Genomic DNA, 25516 nt, shown 5'->3' on the forward strand with positions numbered 1-25516 from the left:
TATAGTTATTTTGGAAATATAATGAAAACAGTATAAAGAGTATAGTATGTATATATATAGTATCAGATTCCCATGGAAAGATTACAAACAAATATAGTACAGATATAGAATACAGAGCATGATACCGTTGCTAATACAGATAGAGTGCAACCACATATCTTAGATAGTGTGTGAGTACCGTCAAACTGTGCTCGGAGAGGATGCAGCTCCCCGATACACTAGGTTGAAGGGGCCAGTTTGACGAGGTAGCAGCCAGTCCCGAGCTTAGGAGTGGATGCAGTTTGGCTGGGCTAAGGTAGAGTAGAGTATGATGACTTACCTGGAGGGCCGACCAGGTTAAGTCCCGCCAACGGGCCGCACAACTCTGGTATGAGAGGTTAAATCATGACATACAAAGTCCCAGGGAAATAGCACAATTATTTATATGTATACAATTTTACAGCTTTTGTTGTGTATAGTATGATATAGCAGTATGAATGATAGAAAGTTCAGATGATATAAATATTTTAAGCTACTATATATGTGTTTTACAGATTTTTCAGATCATGCAGTTTTATATGTATTAATGTTATAGTTTTACGACTCGGTCACTACACACTAGTAATAGCATATTTCCACTTACTAAGCGTCGACTCACCCTATTACTTTATCATTTTTTAGGTGAGCTAGTTAGGTGAGCAGAGCAGGTTCGCAGATAGAGTGACTACTTTGTTGCCCTAGTTGTAGGGTAAGTTTTGCACAAAGATGTATTTTTGAGATAGATGATATCGAAGGGAAATGTTTTATGGTTATAGTCTGTATGTACATAATTTTGGTATTGTATAGTATATGTGGTTGTATGACTTATATTTCCGCTATTTAGGTATGGTTATATAGATACAAAAAAAAAGGGAGAAATTTTGAGGATGTTACAGGTTTGGTTGACTAAGTTGTTGGGGTCAAACACGTGCCAGTTCGGTCAACTGTGGAGATACGTTCATTTCAATACGGTCGACCGTGAAGTCAATATTTTGACTTCTTGGCCTGTTCGGTCGATCGAGGCATTTACACTGCCTAGGGTTTGGTCGACTGACAGAAGGTCAAAGTTTGACTCCGTGTGTGAATAGTGTTTTAGTCGACCGTGATAATATTATACATAAGCGGTCGATCAACAGAGGACAATTTAACTTACAATTTTGCCCTCAATTTGACCCTACAAATCCAACGTCGGTCAACCAAGACCAAAGTTTGGTTTGGTTCCCCACGGTTAGTCTATGGTCATATTGAGCTTTTATCCCTATCATGCATGTGATGCAAATATTACAGACCATAATTATTATTGACTCAACAAATTATGAAACAAAAATTCATTTACAATTAAAACAAATGTCTTCTCCTTCTTCTTTTGCTCCTTTGATTTGTCATGGAATATACCGGATGATATGGTCTTTATGTTCCTCCTAGCTTCTATCTCTTCTTTATGTGTGTTCTAAAATATTAAGCCTGCTTAAGCACTAAATACACACATAAGTAACTTGCGATTTGTCATTATTAAAATCAGGAATCGAACACAAAAAGTCAACACAGGTAGACAGCATTGGGAAACCGTCAAGTGGATCTTTAGATATTTACGAGGTACATCAGACTATAACATCATGTTCGGCAAGCAACAGGGTAGTCCTTCAGTTGTGGGGTTTGTAGATGCTGATTATGCAGGAGATATGGATGACAGAAGGTCTACAACGGGTTATGTTTTTACCCTTATAAGAGGACCTTTATGTTGGAAATCCATGGTTCAATCTTTGGTGGTATTGTCCACAACTGAAACTGGATATATGGCAATTGCCGAAATTGCAAAGGAAGCCTTATGGCTTACCGATTTGGTCAAAGAGTTGGGCTTACCGCAAGACAGGGTTGTGCTGCGTTGTAATAGTTAGAGTGTTATTTACTTAGCAAAGAATCAAGTGTACCATGCTAGAACCAAGCATATTGATGTGGGGTTCCACAGGGTTCGAGAATTGATTACTCAAAGTGAGCTTATATTGGAGAAGGTCCATACATCTGAAAACACAGCGAATATTTTGAGAAAACTGGTCACTAGTGAAAGTTCAAGCATTACTTGAACTTACTTCATGTCTCCAAGTGCTAGAAGGGAGACAAACACAACCAAACGTTCTAAGTTCAAGGTAGAGCAATCAAATATGTTTTTCAGGTTCTCCTAAGGGGCGTATAATCGCTAATGTGTAAATTGTTGCATTTGTGTGTGACATTTATATTTAGTGGGGCTCATAGACAAAAGATGAAAAGCATATGTGTTGAAGTCTTGTGTAGTGCAGTAGTGACTTGTCGATGAGCGTGCCTCACTCGTCAACGAGTAGATACCGAGAGCCCAAAAACTGCAAAAGTTTTGAGCTATCGAGAGCAGGAAAATCATAAATTCAAAAACTCGTCTACGAGTATGTCTCACTAGTCGATGAGTGGACCTCTCTTTCTCGTCGACGAGTTCCCTGCTCATCGACGAGTGCACTTTGGGCTGCGAGAAAGAATTCAAATTTTGAATAGGAACGTTGGGACGATTGGGTATTTGGAGGGAAGTCTCTGAGGAATTGTCATATATGTTCTTCTAGGCATATTTTGGTAGAAGAGAGATCATTGTATCAAGTGTATTGTGTACTTTAATTTACATATTTCTCTGTGTATCCTATACTCGATTTCTACAACACGTACGTTAAATGAATTTTCAATTTTTATTGTTTATATAATATATATATATATATATATATATAAATACATGCATCGTAAGGGGTGATGTCTTGTTTTAATTAACACATAAATACATAACATATACATAAATTTATGTAACTAACTGCATGCATATGCGTGAGTTGGTATTCATAAAAAGACCAGTAGGTCCACCTACCTGGCCTGGCTTTTCTCTTTGTCAAGCTTTCTTACCAGTACAACGTACAAATTAACTAATTACAAGTACAATATTTACATTTGAACACATTTGTAGAGATTATTTTTTTGTTCATATAACTAAGGCCTTTATCTTGAGTAGAGAAAATCAAAATTAATGAAATTATGTATTGTAATTAAAAACAAAAGACACAAATATCTTTTTAATTAAGTTTGATAAAACAAAATAAAGATCTTTCTTGAAATTTCAAAAAAAATTTAATAGACCTCTCTTGAGGTTTTAAAAGTCCCACAGATCTTCCTTTACATTTGATTTTTAGGACTATTATACTCTTAAAAAAATTGTTTTTATCAAATACAAGGGAAGTATGTGTCATTTTGGCAAATCTTAGGAGACGTTTATGAAAATTTTAAAATCTCTAGAGAGGTTCTTGAGATTTTTAAAATCTTAGGGGAGCTCTTCACCTCTTTGTCAAATTTCAAGAAATGTTAGTGTCTTTTATCCTATAATATAGCTAAAATCATATTTAGATGAATCTTATAAGGTATTTGATAAAATTAAACATTTAAGTGTTAAACGTTAAATACAATTTTGAATTTGTAAACTACATTTTAAAGTATAATTTTTTTTAAAAAAAAATGTTGAACACTAGACAAAAGTGTGAATTAGTAATTGGTCTGTAAAACCTTTGAATATATGTAGTTTCATCATTTTAGCCCTTTAAATATTGTGAATTTATTCCGTTGTTTGAGAAGCTAAAAATATGAGAAAACAATTAAAAATGAAAAGAATCGTCCATGGACTGAACTTCTTGGCAAGAATTTTTGTTTTTCCTCTTAGTGCAAGATATTGCTAAATTGCATTGTTCTTCACTCAGTCTGGGTACTCTTTCTCATTATGACATATGACCCGTTCTTTCTTCCCTTCTATTCATACTAGAAGATCATTGTATATATGTTAGACTTCGGTTGCCTGTGTTGTAGGTTGGAGTACATTATGGCAAGAAAGCACATAAGTAAACAAACTATCCTCCAAGAAGAGTTATGTATGCCTCACTCGCTAACCTATGTAATGTATTGTCGATTGTATATTCAACATAGTGTTGTGTTGAATGGATCTATTTATTTTAAAAAACATATCTCTCGCTAAAGTTTGAAAAGACAATTGGATTTAAGGTGGACTTTTTTTGGAGGTAGTTTTGTGATCCTAAGAAATCTTTGAATGACAAGGCTGACTTTTGGAGGAATTTATTTTATCATCACTCCAAGAGTTGATAAAATGGATGCTTGATAAGGATCCGCAAGACAAAAAAAGGCTCTTAGGAGACCCCAATGGCCTCCAGGGATCTTTCTAATGCCTAAATTAGTGGGTTGGTTATGAATGAAGAAACAAAAAATGAGAGGGAGCTAGAGAAAAGACTCCCCTTAATGGATGTTTGTACTTACCCTTATGGAGAAGCTCTTCTTTCTTATGGCACGATTATCTTATTTGGCTTAAAATTCTCTTGAATGTGGATCTCCCACTTATGGCATATGTGGTTAGTTATAGGTCAGGAACTACCCCTATATGATTGTTTGTGCGTGAGGGGATATAACTGCCTTACCCATTACTTTGTGGGTGGTTTCCACTTGCTTTGTTAAGTATTTAAGCATCCTACTAAGAGTAGGCATGCTCTTCTATTTGACCTGCGCATAGAAGGCCTGCACAGAGTATGCCTCCTCTCCTACATGACCTATATGTAGTTAACTTGCTTAGAGCAGGCCTACTGGCCTACTCCTCCACGTGTCATGCACGTGGCTACCTACCCTTGAGAGATCTACTCCTTATTCTTATGATGAGCTACACAACGATGTTTTGAAGGATCAACCTCCTACTGAAGGAAAACACCCAAGCTATCTCGACATGGATAAAAATTTTTTGACTTTGATGGTTTTTATGATTAATAATTATGGAATTGCCATTAACCTATATTATTTTTGAGTGTAATTATAACACTTAATTAAATGATTGACATGTATTAACAAATGAGGATCACCTTCTATAGATCCATGGAGCGAATGATTGGTGATTAACCTCAATATTCCTTTGAATGTAACTAATTAATTAAGGATGTTCTAAACTGGTGCTTGGACCAAAAACTTCCACGTCAACTCCAATCTCCAAAGTCCAAACTTGCGTTGTATGGTAATTGCCAATACGATTATTTCAGCTGTCCAGCCCAATTTGCCCAAAGTGCAAAGCTGAAAATGTAAGAAAAGTGCTTGGCGAAATCTTCTCTCTCTCTCTCTCTCTCTCTCTCTCCCAAAACCCTTTTTGTTTTGCATTTTCTCTCGACCCCGTTTGGTGCAATTCGATCTGATCCTGCCAATCCTCCGAAATGGAAAATAATACTGAGGGCACACCCCACGAAGCTTTGTTCTTTGTCTTAGGTTACCTTCCTGTGATAGAGCTCCTTGTAATGAGCCAAGTTTGCAGGTCACTGCGAGATGCAGTGAACAACGATGTGCTGGTATGGCTGAATGTCACCGTGGACAGGTCTTTGGGATTGCGGCTTTCTGATAATATTCTCAGGAAGATTACTTCAAAAGCCAATGGTCTGCTCAGAACCTTGGCTCTGGTTAATTGTGTGAAGATAACCAATGATGGGCTTCTACAGGTCGTGCACCAAAACCCTCTTATTAACAGGGTATGAATTTCTATACCCTCTGATTTATGGTTTGGGTTTGTGTGATTTGAATGAAGCTGAAAATAGTTGGAAGACATTTGTTAAGAATGAAATGAGAGTAAAAATATATGTAAATAAAAGCAAAACACACTTGTTAGTTAATTATTTATTGTTTCTGGAAATTTTTTTTAAGGATTCTTGAGAATATGAGTTGGGAATCCTTAGATTACAATTGGTTCGTGAAATTGTTTTTTCTTGGAATAAGATTGAATATAATAAGAAATTTGGAAGTAGAGGGAATATCTATTCATTGTATATTTCTTATTATTTCATCTAATATTTAATAAAAAAGGGATAGACATTACGGTGAAATTTTGGAACAATTATAATTATTTATAGTTAATTCATCATAACTAATTTATTCCTAATAATAGGCATTTTGTGAACCAAGCGTAGCCTTAATGTTCACATTTTGTTCATTTTGAGATCTAATATGGTGTGTGTTTGGGATTTTTTGGGAACCCATTATATATGCGCGCCAAATGTGTGAATCATATTATTTTGGTAATTAGGATTCTAATTTCCGAGAACAAAATTTCTAGACATGTGATTTCCGAACGAAACGCCTAAAGAAATCTTAATTTCTAACCATCCTCCTCAAGTTTCAAAATTTTGAAAAGCAATAATACATGGATATAATATGTTTTCTTTTTTTTTTTTTTTATAAAAAAAAATACGTGGATATAAATATGTATAAATTTGAGATAGTATTGGTGCTGGTGGATAAAAAATGTTTTGCAATAGACAATATGTGTTTATGAGAAACTCATTTTTCAGATATAATGGTTATGCTGAAGCAATTAAGATTAAAGAATGATAATTAGGTCTGGGTAACCTTGTCAAAAACAAAAACTAATAACATAATAAGAGAAAAGATGATGAAGATGATTTATAAAGAAACTAAGGAAAAAGAAGGATGCAAGAAATGAGAAATAGATGAATGAGATGATTGAATGGAAAAAAATTGTATAGTTTCTTTCTCTATCTAATGAATTCCTTTTTCTATCAAAAAAATTGGGAAAAAAAAATTATAGAGACGAGGAAGCAAATAATTACTCAACTTTTAAGTGAAAATTTTGGTTAAAAAAAATCAGTTTAATATTGGTGGGACCTTTAACCACTGCTTGAGGATTGATTTTTTTTTTTTTTTTTTCGGAATTTGAACAACCTTCTACCACTAAATAGGTGCTGATCTCTCTTAAGAGGGAGTGGCCCTATAGTACCAAATCTCGGGTGCTTCTCAAATAAAAGGTTTGAACCTTCTATTGTGTTCCAAAATCAAAATCAAATTGCAACTAGGGCACAAAGAAAAATTGTTAATTTAATTATTTAAGCTTATATTACACCTTGGAGGTTCAAGGAAATAAACTCTTGGGGAAAAAAAGTGAAAATCAAACAAAATAGAGATCCAAAGAAAACCAAAAAATAGACACAAATTCATAGAAACTTGCAGGTTTCTTCTTAGCTGGGGTTGCCACCTTTATGCCTTCTTTGGGCCTGTAGAGTAATGCCACATCTGTTGAGTTGATCCTGCCCATATGGTAGGACCTAGTATATTAACACACGCGTGCACACACACACACACACACACACACACCACACGTACTAGAAAGGGAGGTGTTAGATAGGATGTTGAACATTGTATGAGGAATACATAAAAGAATTTAATCTTTTGGTTGGCATGGGCATAATTTGCTATACCAAGCTTGTTTTGAAGATTGATTAAGTTGCCTTGGGCTGGTCTATGCGTTAGGTGGGACTTGTCAAACTGAGGGCATGCGTGATTGACCTTTGTAGAATGGTAGCTTTTCCTTTGAAAAATATTTATAGCATCATGTGTATAGCTACTCTTCTCAAGCATGTGTGGGCATATTTTCAAATCCATGTGTTAGTCTAGGGGATAATTACATAGATATTTTAACATGGTTATTTGTTGGGTGGCTAGTCATTATATGCATGTTAGGTCTATATAGCAAGTGGTGTCACATGGTCATCTTGTAAGTGAGGAGAAGAAGATTGAGAGTGAGAGTGGGTTTATAAGGGGGTTCAACTTGAGTTTGTCTTCTCCAACATTTCCTTTCCTGGGTTTGTAAAGGGTTGTGGTTTTCATAAACTATGGGGAGAGAAGTGATAACTCCTAATTTCTCTACGTGTTGATAATAATTAGACTCTAGCCAGATTACCCATGTACGTAGGCACTTCAAACCACGTAATTAAATTTTTTTTTGGTTTATTGTGGTTGTTTGATTCTTTAATATTTCTTGCAATTTTGTCTTGTGCATTTGCCAATTGCGGTGTGGTGATCCTTATTATGGGCCAACAAAGTATATTAGAGCTATGATTAGTTTGATTAAATTGCTTGAAAGGAGAAAGATGGAGAAGGTTGTGAGCAATTGATTCAAGGTGTAAAAAATTGATGGCAAGAAGAACTTTTAATTTTGAAAGTTGAAGGTCCATGATATATTTGGATAACTTGGGCAATACAGCCTTGCTTAGTAAGGGGAAAAAATAGGGAAAGATGTCTGATGATGGCTGGAAAAATGGGCATGAGATCATTTTCTATGATTTGTTTGCATTTATTGGATGATATCATGTTCAATGTAAAAATTGAGAAGACAATAGCCAATTTATGGAAAATATTGGAAAGGTTGTATCAAGCTAAATCCAAGGTTGTTAGAATCAGGATTCTAACTGGGATCATTTTTTTTTTTTTGGGGGGGGGGGGGGGTTCTGCAGGATCGAATTGTAGAATTGGATCGAGAATCGTAAGATTCTACTTTCAATGTAAAATAAATATTAACAGATTATATATGTGGAACTTTATGACACTTTTTAAGACTAAAAACTTGGTTAGTAAGTATAAGAAGTTAAAAATACAATAAAAAGTTAAAACAATAAAAAGGAGAAAAATAAGAAGAGCAAGAACAGAAGGAGAAAAACGAGAAAAAAAGTGCTCACTATTGAGTCTTTTCAAGAAGCAGGTATGTTTCGAACTCTGCTGGGCTCAGTGGCTTTGCTCCTTTCTTGGCTGCTGCTGATAGGAGAAAAACAGTCCTCGCTGTTGAGTCTTCAAGAAGCAGATCTGTTTTGAAGCGTACCTCTGCAGCTCTGCTGGGCCCACTGGCTTGACTCTTTTCTTGGCTGCTGCTGATCAAATGACAAGAACTCTGTGTTGGAGAGGACTGAGGTTTTTTTGTTGAACACCAAAGAAGGAAGAGGACCGAGGATTGAGTTCTTGTCGAACCCCAAGAACTATGGTTGTTGAGCACCAAAAAAATGCTGATTAAACATGTAGAATGCTGGCTGCTGTTGATCGAATACCAGTCACCAGATGGAGGGCTCTCTGGTTGTCTAATAGGAGAGACATTCAGGTGCTGTGTTGCTGAACTTCAATGAGTAGAAGACTGAGGTGTTGAACTCCAGGGAAGTCTGGTGCAGATTCTGCTAAATCTGTTCATCGATGGGAGGCTGGGTGCTATTTTGGCTCATGTTTTGAAGACTTTGGACCAAACATAAACCTTTTGGTGCCTTTTGGGCCAATAAAAACATGTATTGGGCCATGTTATTGAAGCCTCCCAAAAGGGAAAAAAGAACCCCAATCCAGGTAACAAAATAGGATCCATACAACTCTACTTATGATTCTACGATTCCAATTCTATGAGTCTACTGATTCTTTTACGATTATACCACGATTCTACTTGATTCTGATTTTTCGTTGCGACTTGGATTGTTAGGGTGAATCTGTACGATTCTACGATCTGGATCACAATTTTAATAACCATGGCTAAATCTCTTTTTAATAAATTTTTCTTGAAAAGGGAGCTTTATTCCCTAAAGATGAGTGAAGGTGCCAACATCTTAGGTACCTTGAACGTGTTTTGGTATCTTGAATGTGTTTCATGACATACTCTGTTAATTGGAGAGCATTGGTCTGATAGTTATGGTCTTGTTATGAACTTTAGTTATTCTAAAAAGAAACCAGCTCAGGTTAGAAGATGTGACAACTGCATTATTGGTCAATGAACTTTGGAGGGATACAACAGTAGAAAGTTCTTGGTTTGGTGGAAATGAAGCTCCTACTACTAGAGGATGGTCAAGTGAACATGGGTCATCATCAAGAAGTCATTCAAAAAGTCAGAATGATAAGCTTGTTGTTGGAATTGTGGTTAAGAAAAGGGGTTTCAAGAAGGAATGTAGGTATAGAAAGCATCAACACATAAAAATGGAAGTGTGTCAAATCAAGTTGAAAAGCCTGTTGTCATTAGTAGTGATGGCAAAGTGATGCGTTCTAATACTCATGAAATATAGATTCTTAATAGTAGTGCAATTCATCATGTATGCTCACTTATATCATTGTTTGATTCCCGAGGATAGTTTTCTGGCAATAGGAAACACCTCAAAAAATGTAATATGGCGAGAATTGGTTATGTTTGAATAAAATTGTTTGATGGTATTGTGAGAAGTCTTGAAAATGTTATATGCATACCATTTAAAGAAAACTTGATTTCACACTTGAAATTGAAGGGTTTATTCACCAGTTAAGATTGGCATATCAAAATGTCAAAGAGTGCATTTTTGGTGATGGAGGGATTTTGAGTAGGAAACTGGCAAGTTAATGGGTATCACATTAATATATATATATATATATATATATATATATATATATTTAAAAAAGTGGGTGCTATGAGTGCTTGGAAAAAGAAGTGCTTTTCAAGAAAGAAGTGTGGGAGCAAAAAACCAAAAGTCCACTTCAAGAAAAGAGTAATGATATTTCCAATAGAGAAGGATTGGCCACTGTCAAAGTATTGTGTGAATGGCCGAATGGTTTGGCCTTGAGTTCTATATACATGGAAAGTAAATAAGTTCTAGCATGATTCTAGCCCTATACATGTAAACTATAATTTGTTAAGCCCTATACATGTAAACTAAATATATGCTAACTATACAAAATAATGAATGGAGAAATAAGGAAATAATTGTGGGCTGAAATAAGGAAAGAAATCTTTTGCTGTTTGCTGTTCCATTGACAGCCCCCCTCAAATTGATGCGGGTTGATCAATAAGCATTAGTTTGCTACTTAGGAAGCAATGTCGATGACGAGTGAGAGCCTTGGTGAAGATATCAACAATTTGTAATTTAGTGAAAATATGTGGAAGAGTGATAACACGAGCTTCAAATGCTTCACGGATAGAGTGACAATCAACTTCAATATGCTTCGTGCGCTCATGATAGATAGGATTGGCCGTGATCTGGATAGCACTCGTATTGACATGTAGAGGTGTAGGATCGATCTTAGAAAAATCTAGTCTAGCAAGCAAACCTCGAAGCCAAATAATTTCAGAACAAGCAAAAGACTTCACCCGGTGCTCAGATTCCGTCAATGACTTAGAAACTCCGTCTTGCTTCTTACTCTTCCAAGAGATCAATGCATCACCTAAGAACATACAACAACCAGTGATGGAGCAGCGTGTATCCGCACAACTAGCCCAATTAGCATCGCTATAAGCAGCAAGGTGAGGACAGAAGTGCCCTGAACATAGCGTATGATCCTACGGACAGCAGCCAAATGAAGATGACGAGGAGTCTGAAGAAACTGATTGACTTGCTGTACAGCAAAAGAAATGTCTGGTCTAGTAATGGTGAGATAGACAAGACTACCCACCAACTTCCGGTATAAACTGGGATTAGCAAGTAAGTCACCCACCCCTTTGCGAAGCTTGACATTTAATTCCATGGGAGTATCAACAGAAGTATCCTCCTCAAGGCCAGCTATAGCCACCAAGTCACTAGCATACTTATGTTGATTGAGTGAAATACCAGAGGGACTACGATTCACCTCAAGACCAAGAAAATATGTGAGAGACCCAAGATCTTTCATATGAAAGGACTCTGAGAGATGAGTCTTGAGCTGAGCAAGTAAAGTAGAATCGGAACCAGTAATCACAATATCATCAACATAAGCCAAAATAACAACAATACCCATGACTGATTTCCGAAGAAACAATGAAGTGTCATACTTGCTCTGCTTGAATGAAAATTGTAATAAAGTGGTGCGGAATTTATCAAAGCAGGCCCTTGGAGCTTGTTTAAGACCATAAAGAAAGCGACGAAGCTTACACACATGTGAAGTCGGAGAGGGAAACAAGACCGAGGGTAGCTTTATATAAATACACTCTTTAAGATTCCTGTGAAGAAAAACATTTTTGACATCCATTTGATGTAGTGACCAATAGATGGAAGCAACAATAGTCAAAATTGTACGAACAGTAGTCATCTTAGCCACAGGAGCAAAGGTCTCTTCATAATTGACACAATATTCTTGATTATTCCCAAGTGCAACAAGGCGAGCTTTGTAACAATCTAGACTTCCATCAGATTGGACCTTGACCGAGTAAACCCATTTCAACCCAGAGGAACAATGGTGGGAGGACAAGGCTCAATGTCCCAGGTGTGATTTGCCTCTAGAGCGGCAATTTCTTCCTGCATAGCTTGTCGCCAACAATCATGCTTGGCAGTGTGTGAATAGGATGTGAGAATATCTAAATTGGACAATGCAGCAGTAAGAGCTGAAACAGAATTGCTAGAACTGGAAGAGGGAAACCCATACCTATCCGCGGGTACAGACACTCAATAAGAGCAACATACCAAAGGCTCTGGAGGTGCTGCAACTAACTGAATCTGGAGTGTGGTAGGATCAGATATCGGATGAGCCACCGGAAGAGACTATGGGCGGGAGTGTCGCGCATACACAATACTTGGTTTAAAACAAGAACTGACTTGATGAGGATCCGAGAACTACTCCTCAAAGGAAGAGAATTACAGTAGAAGGGGAGGGTACAGAGGACACAAGAAAAAAATATTGATTTTCAAAGAAAATAATATTCCTAGAAATGTGTGTACGATGTAATGCAGTATCATAACAAACAAATCCCTTTTGACACACATTATATCCCAAGAATACACATCGAACAGATTGAGCAGATAGTTTATGTCGCTCATAAGGAGGTACATGAACAAAACATACACAACCAAAGGTACGAAGGTTATCGTAATTAGGTTACTTAGCAAATAAGCAGAAATAGGGAGACTCCATGAGTAGGACTTGAGATGGTAAACGATTAATCAAGTAGCAATTTTCAGAGCCTCAACTTAGAACAAGGATGGAACATAGGATTCCAACGAGAGTACGTACTTCATCTAGGAGATGACGATTTTTGCGTTCGGCTACTCCATTCCATCGGGGAGTAGTGGTACATGAATGTTGTTGAATAATACCTTTAGAAGCCAAAAATGCCTAAAACTCAGTAGACGCATATTCACCACCGAAATCTGTGCATAATGTCTTAACAGAAGCAGAAAATTGACTGTCAACATATGCTAAAAACTCAGTGAAAGTACGAAAAACCTTAGATTTAGAGTGAAGAAAGTAGATCCTAGTAAATTTGCAATGATCATCAATGAAAGTCACATAATATTTAAATTTTTCATGTGAACTAACAGGGGAAGATCCCCAAACATCACTATGGATAAGATCAAAGCACTGAGAAGCTCTACTAGCATGCAAAGGGAAGGGAAGATTTTTGCTTTTACCAAGTTTGCAAGTAACACACTCAAGAGATAAAGAAGAACATTCTTTATTTCCAAGTAAACTAGAGTTCAATACATGAAGTAAGATTTGAGTATTGGGATGACCTAAACGACGATGTCACACCATACTATGATTTGAAACATTATTACAAGCAAAATACTTAATAGAAGAAACTAGAGAATGTGTTGGAATAGGCAAAAGTAGTGGAAACAAGCGTCCCACTCTAGGTCCCTTCGCGATTGGCTCCCCCATTACCTGGTCCTGCACAACACAACCATCACTAGAAAAATTAACAGCACAATTGTTATCAACTAATTAACCAACAAAAATAAGATTCGTGGAAAGCCGAGGAGCAAGAAACACATTAGTGAACTTAGAAGGGGCATCTCCGATAGCAGCTATTGGTAAAGGACTGCTATTGGCAATCTGAATAGCAGGTTGACCAATGTAGGGCCGAACATGACATAGGGTAGTGGGATTATTCATCATGTGATTAGAGGCACCCGAGTCCACATACCAGAGTTTAGTAGAATTGTTACCTTGGAACCCCACTACTTATAATGCTGAAATTAGCATCTGTTGTACCATTTCGGATGTGCAGTAATTCACTGTAGGAGGTGCAAGAAAGAATAGAGGAGTCACCTGAAGAAGAGCCAGGGGCAGCAAAAGTCACTGTGGGGGGTACAATAACAGAAGTTTGTAATGCCTGAGCTTGACGATTCTGCGGCCGGATATGACTGTCTTTGATAATATGACCCTTCTTGCAATAAGAGCAATATTTCTTGGAACAATTAGCAGTGACATGCCCAAATTCTTTGTAGCAAAAACACTACAAGGTGCTAGGATGCGCAAGCACTCCTCGTCGTTGAGCAGCATAAGCCACAGGGACGAAACCTGAACTACCATGAGATTGTGATAGAGTAACTTGATTGCAAAGCCGTTGTTCTTCACAAAGTACCTCACCAAAACAAACATCAAGGGAAGGAACAGGAGGGCGATTCAGTAGATAAGAGTGAACAGATTCATACTCGGGGCGGAGCTTCATAAGAAACTGATCACGACGACTAGTCTTGTGAAGATGTTGAATAATGGGAAGAGAGGCAACATGAACATCTGCGGTAATCAGATCAGAATATTTGTTCCAAAGGGTCAGAAATGCCAAATAATAGTCTTGGATGGAACAATTGTCATGTTGAAACATGACAATCGCATGCTCTAACTGAAATCAACGGGCACCATTATCTTGATGATATACTGTTTTTAAATAAGTCCACATGGATTGAGCGGTGCGATAAGGTTGCAAGTTGGGGACAATATGTGGCTCAATTGAGCCAAGAAGCCAAGACATAATCTGAGCATCAAGCACAGCCCATGAAGGACGAGCCGTTGAATCCGTGGCATCAAGCACATCCCATGGAGGACAAGCTGCTGAATCCTTGGATTTATCAGGATTGGGTGCACAATATGACCCCAAAGATCTTTTCCCTTTAAAAAAAGTTCAAATTGAAAAGCACACGTAGGATAATTGTTGCTTGTAAACTTAGCACACTCAGGTGCGGAGTCCATGCTAAATCAAGGAGAAAATTGAGAAGCCCAAAAAAAACCGACTGTGCCGAAAGAAAAATATTACCATAAAAATCGGGAAGCCCAAAAACAAATCAACATAGGTACAAAGAAAACCAAGATCAACCTGCCTGCACAAAAAAATAAATTGTGAACCAAGAAACCTGCTGTGCCGTGAATCACAAGGGCAGTGAAGCATCAGAACCAAGAACAGAAAGAACCAAGATCAACCTTCCTGCACTAAAAAATAAATCTTGAACCAAGAAATCTCCTGTGCCGAGAATCACAAGGACAGAGAAGCACCAGAAACAGCAACAGAAAGCTGTTCTGATCAACCTCCCTGCACTAAAATAAATTCCAAGCCAAAAAAAAAAGAAACTGCTGTGCCGAGAGTCACAAGGACAGAGAAGCACTGGAACAGCAACAGAAAGCTGTTACGACAGCCACTTAGCCACAGAAATGCCAAAAAAACAGAACCAAAAAATTCCAGAAGAGAATAGACCCACAACAGCCACAGAAATGAGAGACACCTCCGAAACCGAGAAGACAAAAAAAAACAAACTTCGAAGGGAAAAATTAGCAATCAGCAGGTTCTGATACCATTTCAAAGTATTGTGTGAATAGCTGAATGGTTTGGCCTTGAGTTCTGTATATTGCTATACATGGAAAGTAAATGAGTTCTAGCATGATTCTAGCCCTATGCATGTAAACTATAATCTGTCAAGCCCTATACATGTAAACTAAATATATGCTAACTGTACAAAATAATGAATGGAGAAATAAGGAAATAATTGTGGGCTGAAATAAGGAAAGAAAGCTTTTGCTGTTTGCTGTTCCATTGACAGCCACGTGGAACTTCTCAATGTTTCAAGCCAATGTAAATTTGGTGGCATTGTTAGTCAGCAAATGATGGTTTTGTATTAAGGTGGAGGTCATGAGCTTGGTGATAGCAACATGTGCTTGAGTTGGGGATTTGTTGGGTTGGTTTTGCCCATGTGGACTAATTAAATTCCTTTGGGTTTGTTCATGCATCAAAAGGGACTTGTCTTTCCAAGGCATGCATGGTTGACCTTTGTAGAATGGTGGCTACTCTTTCCAAGCATGCTGGAGACTTTTTTCAAAGCCATGTCTTGGCTCTGGGGACTAGTGCATAGATATTGTAACATGGTTATTTATTGGGTGGCCAATTTTGTGTGCATGTTGGATGCATATAAGGAGTGGTGTCTCATGGCCATATAAATGAGGAGAGAAAATATAAGTTTAAGCCAAAGAGAGAGGGTTTGTAAAGGGTTCACTGTAGGATTAAGATTTTTCCTCATTTCTTTTCTTAGATTAGGAAAGTGTTGTGGGTTTTTAACAAATTGTGGGCAGAGAAGTAATAAATTCTCTTGTTGTAATTTCTTTACAGCTTGACAGTAATTAAATTCTTGTCGAATTGCACGTGGACATAGGCTTGGTGCTGAACAAAAATTTCTCGTGTTGTAGTTGTTTGATTCACTTTTATTTCTTGTAATTTTTTTTTGTGTATTTGCTAATTGTGGTAGGGGTGATCCTTATTGTGACCCAGCAAAGTATATATATAAAAGATAAAAATTTCAAAATATCAAATTAATGACATCCCTCTCTATCATGTCATTCATATGTTGAAAACCAATGAAGACAATTTGACTTAAGCTCAGCGTGTTGTAGTTATTATCAAAGGTTGGAGTTATTGAAATTGAAGAGGAGGATATGAATAGGGAAAATTAAGAGGTTGGGAATTGGAGGAACTGTTTGGTGAGTTTAAAAGACACTGGGAACTAAATTTTAAATGGATTTGTTTGTTAGGAAAACCATGTCATTATAAAATTTGTTAGAAAAGACTACTATAAAATATGATTTTGGCTTTTAGAAGTAGTAATGGCAGTTAATTATCAATAATTTTTTGAATGCAATGGACAGTTTTTTAAAGAATTTCAATTTGTTTACTAATTTATCCATCAGTTGAAAATATTATTTTGACTATAAATTTGTAGAAGAAAAGGGAATTTTTTTTTTTGAAAATAATAAGGAAATAAAAACCCCTTCTCTTAATTAATAGTAGAGATAAGCATAAAGATATATTTTTATGATATAAGATGGCTCTAAAAAGACACCTAATAGTAGACATATTTTAAAATGAGGGTATGGGTGTAAAAGAAAATTAACCACCTAGTGGGGCTTAAGGTTTGGTTTTGTTATTGTTGTGTCTAAAAGAAAATTAAAAGATGCTTAAAGGTTTGAAACTTATCTTAATATCAAGCAAAATCCCTAAAAACTATAACCAATGTATGTAAAAAAAAATGCTTGTAAGCCCAACTTGCCACGTGATAACAAAATGATCTCATTTAGAATGGTCTGCATCACTTACCCCACTCTAATGTGTTGCTTTTTCGTGGTAAAATCTCTACATGCAAAACACCGACTATGCTGTCATTCATAACAGAGGAGCTGGACCCAGCACACGCACATGCCCATGCACAACATATTCAATCATCCAGAACATTTCACCTATGTATTTTAAAGACTGATGTGATAGTGATTGTATCATCATCATCACCATCATTGAAAGTAATTCTAACTGATCATAGGTGACAATTAAAATAATGAATATATTCTCTATATGCAGAAGAATTTATTTTATTTTTTCCTGGATGTTGCAATAGAGTTATATAATTTAAAAAATGCTTGTGGTGAAATGACAAAGGTACGAAACAAAAAAAAAAAAATCTCTGCAATCATATCCTTATTTCTACTACACTCCCCAAAACCGTAGCAACATGTATATATACATATAGCTTGAGTTGCCAATACATGTAGATTATGATCACATTTCTATAACCTAGAACTATTGAACATATTAGCTTTGATTAGTTTATTGTATCATACTTCTTATGCTTTGGTGTTTGCAGCTCCATGTACCAGCATGTACTGGCTTAAGCCCTGAGGGAGTTATAGCAGCAGTGAAAACATTAACTAAATATCACAACTTAGAGACTCTGAGGATAGATGGTATCTACAATATACAGAAAGAACACCTAGAAACACTTCAATCCCATCTTCAAATGAATCAGCAAGAGCAGGCCTTCACCTTTTTTCATGACTATAGAAACTTCTCGACCCTAAAACACGAAGGGAGTAGCAGCCCAATTGACATTGAGCTCTGCCCCAGGTGCAGCAATGTAAGAATGGTTTTTGACTGCCCAAGAGAGTCCTGCAAGACAGGGAAGAGTGGGCAGTCAGCGAGAACCAAATGCAGGGGGTGCTACTTCTGCATTCCCAGGTGCGAGGAATGTGGCAGATGTGTCGGTCCTGAAGAATTGGAATGGGCTGCTTGTGTTGACATCTTGTGCTCGGATTGCTGGTTTCTTCTTCCTAAATGCAGTTTTTGCAATAAGGCATCTTGCAAGCGACATGCCAATCAGTGTGGCAGTTTCCTAAGCTCTACTGGTTGGGTGTGTGCTGTTTGTCATGAAAAATGCATCAATGGTTCATGCAGCTGAGACCAGATAATGAAAGATTTCATGTCCTAGTCATATAATCTCTCATATCTTGATGTGCTTTTGAGGTTTTAATTTCCATAGTTTTTATTGTACACAAACTTTCCTAGCATTCTTTTTGGAAAGAAGTAGAAAATTTAGTAAGAAAATGTACAGGGAAAGAATACGATGAGCAGGGGACTTGGCTCTAGGGCTGAGAAATGAAATGTTTTTTGGCTGAGACATTCAACCTCTTGAGATTCATCAATGTACAGGCTGTTAAATAATTTTCTATAGATTACTTTATGAATCATAAGCTGGTATGAATATAAAAAGTAATTCCTGTATCATGCATGTACTGAGAGAACTGAGTTTTGATACAGGTATCACTTACTTTCTTCTATTTCTTTTGATTTATTAAGAAAATGTATAGGGAAAGACGATAGAATGTACAGAGTGGGGAACTTGGCTCTAATGCCTGAGAAATGAAATATTTTTGAGCTGGGACATTCAACCTTTTTGGAGATTCATCTATGTAGAGGTTGTCATAAGTTTCTCTGACTTACTTTATGAATCATAATCAATTAAAATTATATAAAATAATTCTTTTATCTCATACCATTTGTATTGAGAGAACAGAACTTTGATGTCTCTTTTCAACTTTTAGTCAATTTAATCAAGTCTCAATTATGTAAAAACTATTTGATTTTCTCTTTCTTAATTACTTTTATTTTGGTTTAATAATGGAAGTTTTGCCTGACTTGATTGAGTAGAAAGAGGGATCAAGAGTCCTTTTATTTAGTCACATAAGTGGTTTATTTCATTAAAGAGTAATAAATCTTGTTTTCCCCTTTTGTTTTGTTTTGTTTTTTTTTTTTTTCAGTTGAATGTTTCTTTAATTTCCATCATTTTACATGATACATTCTCTCATTATCAATTGTTTTTTTTTTCTTCTTGTATTTTTAAACTTCCTTCATCTAACATGATACATTCTTTAATGATGCGATTATTAACGAAGTCCATAGCTTCAGTCATTGTTCCAAACACTATCTACAATAACTTACTACAGAAGAAATATATCGTAGCGTTATCAAAGCAATAACTTGTTGGTTGCTTTGCCTAGGAGTGATTCTCACATGTGGTGAGCTTGATCACAAACACCAAGTTTGATGAACAAAGGGAAGGGCATGACCAATTAGGCTGGAAAGAGAATGGATTTTCTTCCTGCTGGACAAAAAAAATGATCAACTTAGAGAATATGTGGGCTTTAAGGAGTCAGAATTATGGAGACAATTTGGGTAGTCTTGAACTACCAACTCAATATGCGCAGCAGTGATGATCTTGTTCTACTAATAAGCTAACACATGCACTTTAGATTTCACATCTTTCACCAATTGTAAGCAGAAAATAAAGAAAAGATAGGACCCAAGATAAAAAAAATGTGGGGCTTTAGGTCCGCGTGTTAGCATTGGAACGAGACCACCACCGAACCTGTTGAATTGGCAATCCAATACTACCCAAAATTTTATCAAGAAAACTTGGGTTTGAGAGTTTTCTCCTTTAATTATTTGAACATATGTTGGACTCTGTAACGAGATGGGTCTTTTATATGGAGAGGTAGAATTTCATATTTGACATACGTCCCTCATTATTGGGCATGAGCTTTGTGAATTAATTAAAGTATTACTAAAAGGCTAAAGCCAAACTTGAAGTCCACCCCTTCTCATCTGCACTCAGTGTACATACAAGTTCAGATTGTTTAGCTTTCCCCCCTCCCTTGTGCTATATCCTAACTATTTACCTCCCCCTCTTCTATTTCATTTTCCTATATATAGGAGTCCTGTAAATGTGACAACCTAGCTTGATCCTCACATTCAATTGTGGAAGTTGAACTATTGACATCTTTTTCTCTCCTCCCCTTTGCTCTAATCGATCCTCTTCTTACCACATGCCTATAAATTGACATCTTCAAACTAAAATTATGCATACTCAGCTCAAGCAACTTTTCGTGTTCATTGTTCTACCCCTCCAAGGTTAAACACAAAGAGTCGAGGTAAAGACCTTTTTCTATATAATCATTTGCAAATTCATCTGAATCCTAATATATAATTTTTAATGATTTTACTTAATTTTGGTTCTCATGTCACTTGAAAAAAATCAAAGCTTAAAAAAGAACGGCTTGAATTTATAATGATCTTACTTAATTTCAATTTTTATGTTACAAGCCATCCATGGTGTAGAACAAGGAAAAGTGGGGAAATTGATTTAGAGTAGGGTTTGGTGAAGAAATTGTTGAAGAGGAAGGTTTGAATTTAATTTGGTGTTGTTTTGACTTAAAAAAATAATGAAATCTCGCTGTAAAATATTGATCCCAATTGCAAATCAAATCATAGTTTTGATCATATGTTTGGTTGTTTAAAAATATGAGAGCGTAATGAAAGAAAATTATGTATTTTATTCGGACGTAACACAATGAACCTCCCGAGTTGTATATAAGTTTTCTGCTTAGTTTGATTTCATCATGAATATAAGACATGACCTTTGTGGCGATTCCATGAATTGATTGGTTGATTTTCACATGTCGTAGTACTTGAATTATTATTATTATTATTATTATTATTATTATTAGCTTATTGGGCTACTTGGCCACCAATTCATACCTTACGTTTGGGAGTATGAAATTTGAATATTGGACACACACAAGACATATTGTTTTTGGCAACTTAGCTGGGAAAAAGCATAACGTTGTATGCAAAAATTTTTAGATGTCATGCAACTATATTAGAATATTTTTTTTAAAAAAAATTGGTTCAATTATTTATTCATTTCTACACCTCATTTTTTTAACAAATAAAAAAAAAAAATTAGTTCTCCCTTATACATTGTTCCTTGAATAGGTTTTAAAGAGTTTGTGTGTTCAATTTATATTGAAGCAATTAACTCTTATGATTCGATAACCATTTATTAAAAATTGGTCATTGTTGTGGATCTTAGAATAATTCAAGAAATCTTGTTTCTCATTGTCATAGTTCAAATATTTACGGTCAATGTAAGATAGATCAAATTTGAGAATAGTTATTCTTTATCTATTCTTTATTATAAAATCATAAAATATTTTACATTTTTATTTACTCTATAGTAGTAACATAATTTAATGTATAAATAATTATAATTAATCCATTAAAAATAAAAGCACTCTCTAATTTTCCTGTGTGTGTGTGTGTGTTAGTGTCAATAGCAATTATAATATTTGTATAAAAGGTATTAACCTCGCACGATTCCCAAAAACTAAGCAAAAACTCGACCCCTCTTTTCTCTTTTTGGGTATTGATTTGTTTATTGAATGAACTCTTTTTTTTTTTTTTTTTCAGTAAAAGAGGGCGACACCTCCATTTATTTATTAATATACCCTCACTTTTAACGGAGGAATACCGTGATTACGATTGAATGAAGGATCTTGGAAAATATATTTTGGGCCACCATTCAAAATAACATTACCAAAAAATCACCTACTCAACTAATTATCTTTCAAAAATACAGTGCAGTAAAACAAAGATTATGAAAGAGTGAAAACCCAAATGGGTGGCACCACTGAGCATTGGATCTTACCCACAGTTACTTTTGTCTCCAAATAACCAGACCATACCCAAAAACAAAAATGGATAAAGAGAGATGACTCTTGAGCAAGATGGGGCAGTATGTGTGTTGTCAACTCTAAATAATATATTTATGTATGGCCCCCCTCCCTCAAGAGGAGATCAGATGTGACCTCTATGGAGTATCTTGCATGACACCATCCCCATATAGAGTATAGACACACCCCCTCCACCTTTTGCAAGGGTACCACCAATGGTGAATTCAAAAGTCTCCCAATTAAAATATTAAAATTCAAATTTTAGAGATTATAAATTTTTTATTTAAAATAATATTTTTAATATTTAAGCGAAAAAAATAAAATAAAAATTGGACTCATTATTTCATTAGATTAGTAAAGCATTTAAAAGGACTCGGATACCATTGTTTTTATATATATATTTTTTGATTGTATCTCAAAATAAGCACTTATAAAATAAGAGGTGTTCGAAAAGTCACCCCCATTATAATAATATCTTACTATAATGATAGTGCATAAACAAAATATAATGCGCAATTGTTAAATTATGATGATAATAATAAATATTATTATTATGAAATAAACTAAAAAATTTTATCAATATTTTGCAATGAATATTTTAAAATTAAAATCTCAATTATTTTCCAGCCAAAAGTTTAATGAATAGCATTTTAATATTTTTAATTAGCATTTTAATTTAAAATTTTAATTAATGTTTTAAATAGTGTTTTTAAACATTGTCTAATTATAACGGTATCTTATTATAATAATAAGACAATGCATAATAAAATATAATGTGTAATTGTTAAATTATGATAATGAATAATATTATGATATAAACTAAAAAATGCTATCAATATTTTGCAACTAATACTTTAAATTAAAATCTCAATTAATTTAGTAATTTAAAATTTTAATTAATAATTTAAAAAATATTGTCTACCTAATATTTTTCTATATTCCCTAACTTAAACATCAGAGTGATCTCTCGGAGTGCACCCTGGGTGCTTCAAGCCCTTTTTCTCTTATTCTTGACAGGTGATTAAAGTTGTAATTGATCCAAATTCTCCAGAAAAATTTGTGGCAACAATAGTTGGCTTTATTTGTGGGACACTTGAAAGGATTTCTTTTTAAAATTCAATCATGACTGCATCACGCAATTTCAAGTTTGAACCTGTCGTTGGGGATCAAGCGCCCTAGTCGATTTACTCTCCCCCACTAGACAATCAGCCACCAATTGTACCTTTAGACCAATTTCTAGCATTTCAAAGGAGGGTGGAAGACATGCTTAGCATGATCTTACAACAGAAAAAATGATTATGTAGAACATAGACCAGGGGCTTTTCAAACAAAAACGAAACCTAAGGGTAAGGCGGTGGAACCACATGAAGCATCCTTGAAAATTTTAGATTCAACCAAGAAAGTAGAAAGAACCAACAGTGTGGGCATTAATAAGCAACGATTGTTGGCCTAACAAGGCGTAATCTCATTTTAATAATAACAAACTAAGGAATTTAATTGTGCTTTCAAATGTATTTACAGGTATTATATCTTACAAGCACAATGGACCATATTTAAATGTAAAGCCATGAAGTAAACAAGCAAAATGAAGAATGGCTATTGATATTGAAGAAAAGCTTAGATGATGATCAAGCTTAAAGACATGAAGACTTAGACAATTTTTCATGTCTAATGTAATAAAAATCTCATGTAAGTACTTCTCAAACTTATGTTTATTGTGAAGCCCTTAGGATTACTTATTGGACTTAGAGACTAGTTTTAATAACTTGGAAAATACTTTTTCAAAGTCCAAATATCTTTTCAAATAAATACAAATGAGTTTTAGAATCAAAAATAAAAAGAACATTGAATTTCAGAGTATTCGGGCGACCGAGACTTATGCTCAGTCGACCGAATGCAAGAAACTGAATAACCTAATCTGGCATTAGAGAGTTCGGGCGACCGAACAAATGGTTCAGTTGAATGAATGGCTACTGCCATTGTTTAAAGTCCAAACAGTGTTGGTTCAGGCGACCAAACAAGTTTAGTCGACCATAAGGCTACTGCCTATTTTGAAATTCATGATTTTAATTGGTTCGAGCGACCGAACTCCCGGTTTGGTCAATCGAAGTGCACGATGTATTTTACGAATAAAGCGATTTCTTTCCAATAATTGAAATATATTGTTACCAAAATTTGAGAAAACGGTCAGATTTCAAACCTAATTATATAAGACTAACCCTAATTGTGTTATGGCAATCCAATAGCAAGAAAATACATTGATTTTTTTCTTGAAAATTTGCTGTGCGCCGTTTCTCTTTGCTATTTTTTTTTTTTTTTCTGGTTTTATTCTTCAAGTTCAAGCTTTCAAACCTAGAATAGCCTAGCAAATCTCTTGAGCTTCGTGGCAAATATTGTTTTCAGAGTATTAGGGTGATTTTCAAGTGTACAAATCTGCTCTTTGAGAGAGTTTTCTTCTTGTACAAAATCTATTGCTGACTTATTTGTAAACTGACGATTTGGTTGTGAATCGTTGCCAAGCAAAGGATTGTTCTTGCTTTAGAGGTGGTCCACCTATTGAACGGAGGGTTTAGTAAACTTCTCTTAGCAAGTTGCTTGAGGGAAGGACGTAGGCACGTTGCTGAACTTTGTAAAAAATACTGGTGTCATTCTTTCCCTTAGCTTTTTACTTTCAAACACATATATATTGAAATTTATTTGCGGTGAATGATTTATTTTGATTTTGAATGCTATGAATTATATACTTTGAGTTCTTGATGTTGTGAATAATTCGAATACCTATTCTGATCAAAATCTGTTGTAGCTACGATTTTAAGCTTAATTAAATATGCTTGGTTCATTAATTATTCAAATACTAGCATAAATATTTGTGTGGTTGAACATATTGTTATTAATATTAATCCGTTGAGAATATTGTAAATCTTGTGATTTGGTTTCATATTTAGGATTGTTAATTGGTATAGCTGTTTGTTGAATATATTTCCGTAGTGATTAAAATATTTAGAGCACGTGTTAAATAAGTTTTAAAATTAATTAAAAATTTATAAAAAATTTTTAAAATACCCAATTCACCCCCCCCCTCTTGGGATTATACCTTAACTTTCAATTGGTATCATAGCACAAGTTGCAACAAATCCTAATAGGTAGTTGCACAAAGGTCTAAATGTCAAACCTATGTCTATCCTTATTTGGTGATGGGCAATCTTCTACTAGACCCCTTGTCACGCACTGAACCCGCCAAGTGGGGCCCAGGGTGTGATGTGATCCAATCACTTGTATCTAATACCACAACCTCAAACACGCAACAGAAAAATAAATAAACATCCTTAATAATATATGAGAGTACTATATAAACATCCCAAAATAGTATTTCCCAACATTCAGTATCCATATATATCTCAAAAAACTAAAAAAATACATAAACCAAAAATACAACCAAAATATGTACCCTCTCACAAAAATACTATGCCAAGAAACCCAACCCCGAGCTCGCTAAGTTTGATCACGCGGAGGTCTTGAAAAAGATGAATTGTATAACGAGTGAGACACATCTCAGTAAGACGGAATAGATTAATACTAGTGTGTGGCTATCATGAGGTTTCTGTACAAA

General features: G+C 35.3%; 1 protein-coding gene across 1 annotated transcript; it reads left to right on the top strand.

The window, feature by feature from the left end:
- Nucleotides 1-5027: 5027 nt before the first annotated feature.
- LOC131164751 (F-box protein SKIP28) lies at nucleotides 5028-18559 on the top strand. The gene is made up of 2 exons (XM_058122182.1): nucleotides 5028-5585; nucleotides 17706-18559. The coding sequence occupies exons 1-2, from the start codon at nucleotides 5277-5279 to the stop codon at nucleotides 18294-18296; spliced, it is 900 nt and encodes a 299-aa protein (XP_057978165.1). The 5' UTR covers nucleotides 5028-5276; the 3' UTR covers nucleotides 18297-18559.
- Nucleotides 18560-25516: the final 6957 nt, after the last annotated feature.

The sequence above is a fragment of the Malania oleifera genome, chromosome 9 (genome assembly GCF_029873635.1).
Source record: "Malania oleifera isolate guangnan ecotype guangnan chromosome 9, ASM2987363v1, whole genome shotgun sequence".
In the NCBI taxonomy this organism is placed as follows: domain Eukaryota; kingdom Viridiplantae; phylum Streptophyta; class Magnoliopsida; order Santalales; family Ximeniaceae; genus Malania; species Malania oleifera.

Coding starts and splice junctions, on each gene's coding strand:
- LOC131164751 (XM_058122182.1), top strand. CDS start 5,277: ATGGAAAATAATACTGAGGGCACACCCCACGAAGCTTTGTTCTTTGTC. Junction 5,586..17,705: donor AAAACCCTCTTATTAACAGG/GTATGAATTTCT, acceptor TGGTGTTTGCAG/CTCCATGTACCAGCATGTAC.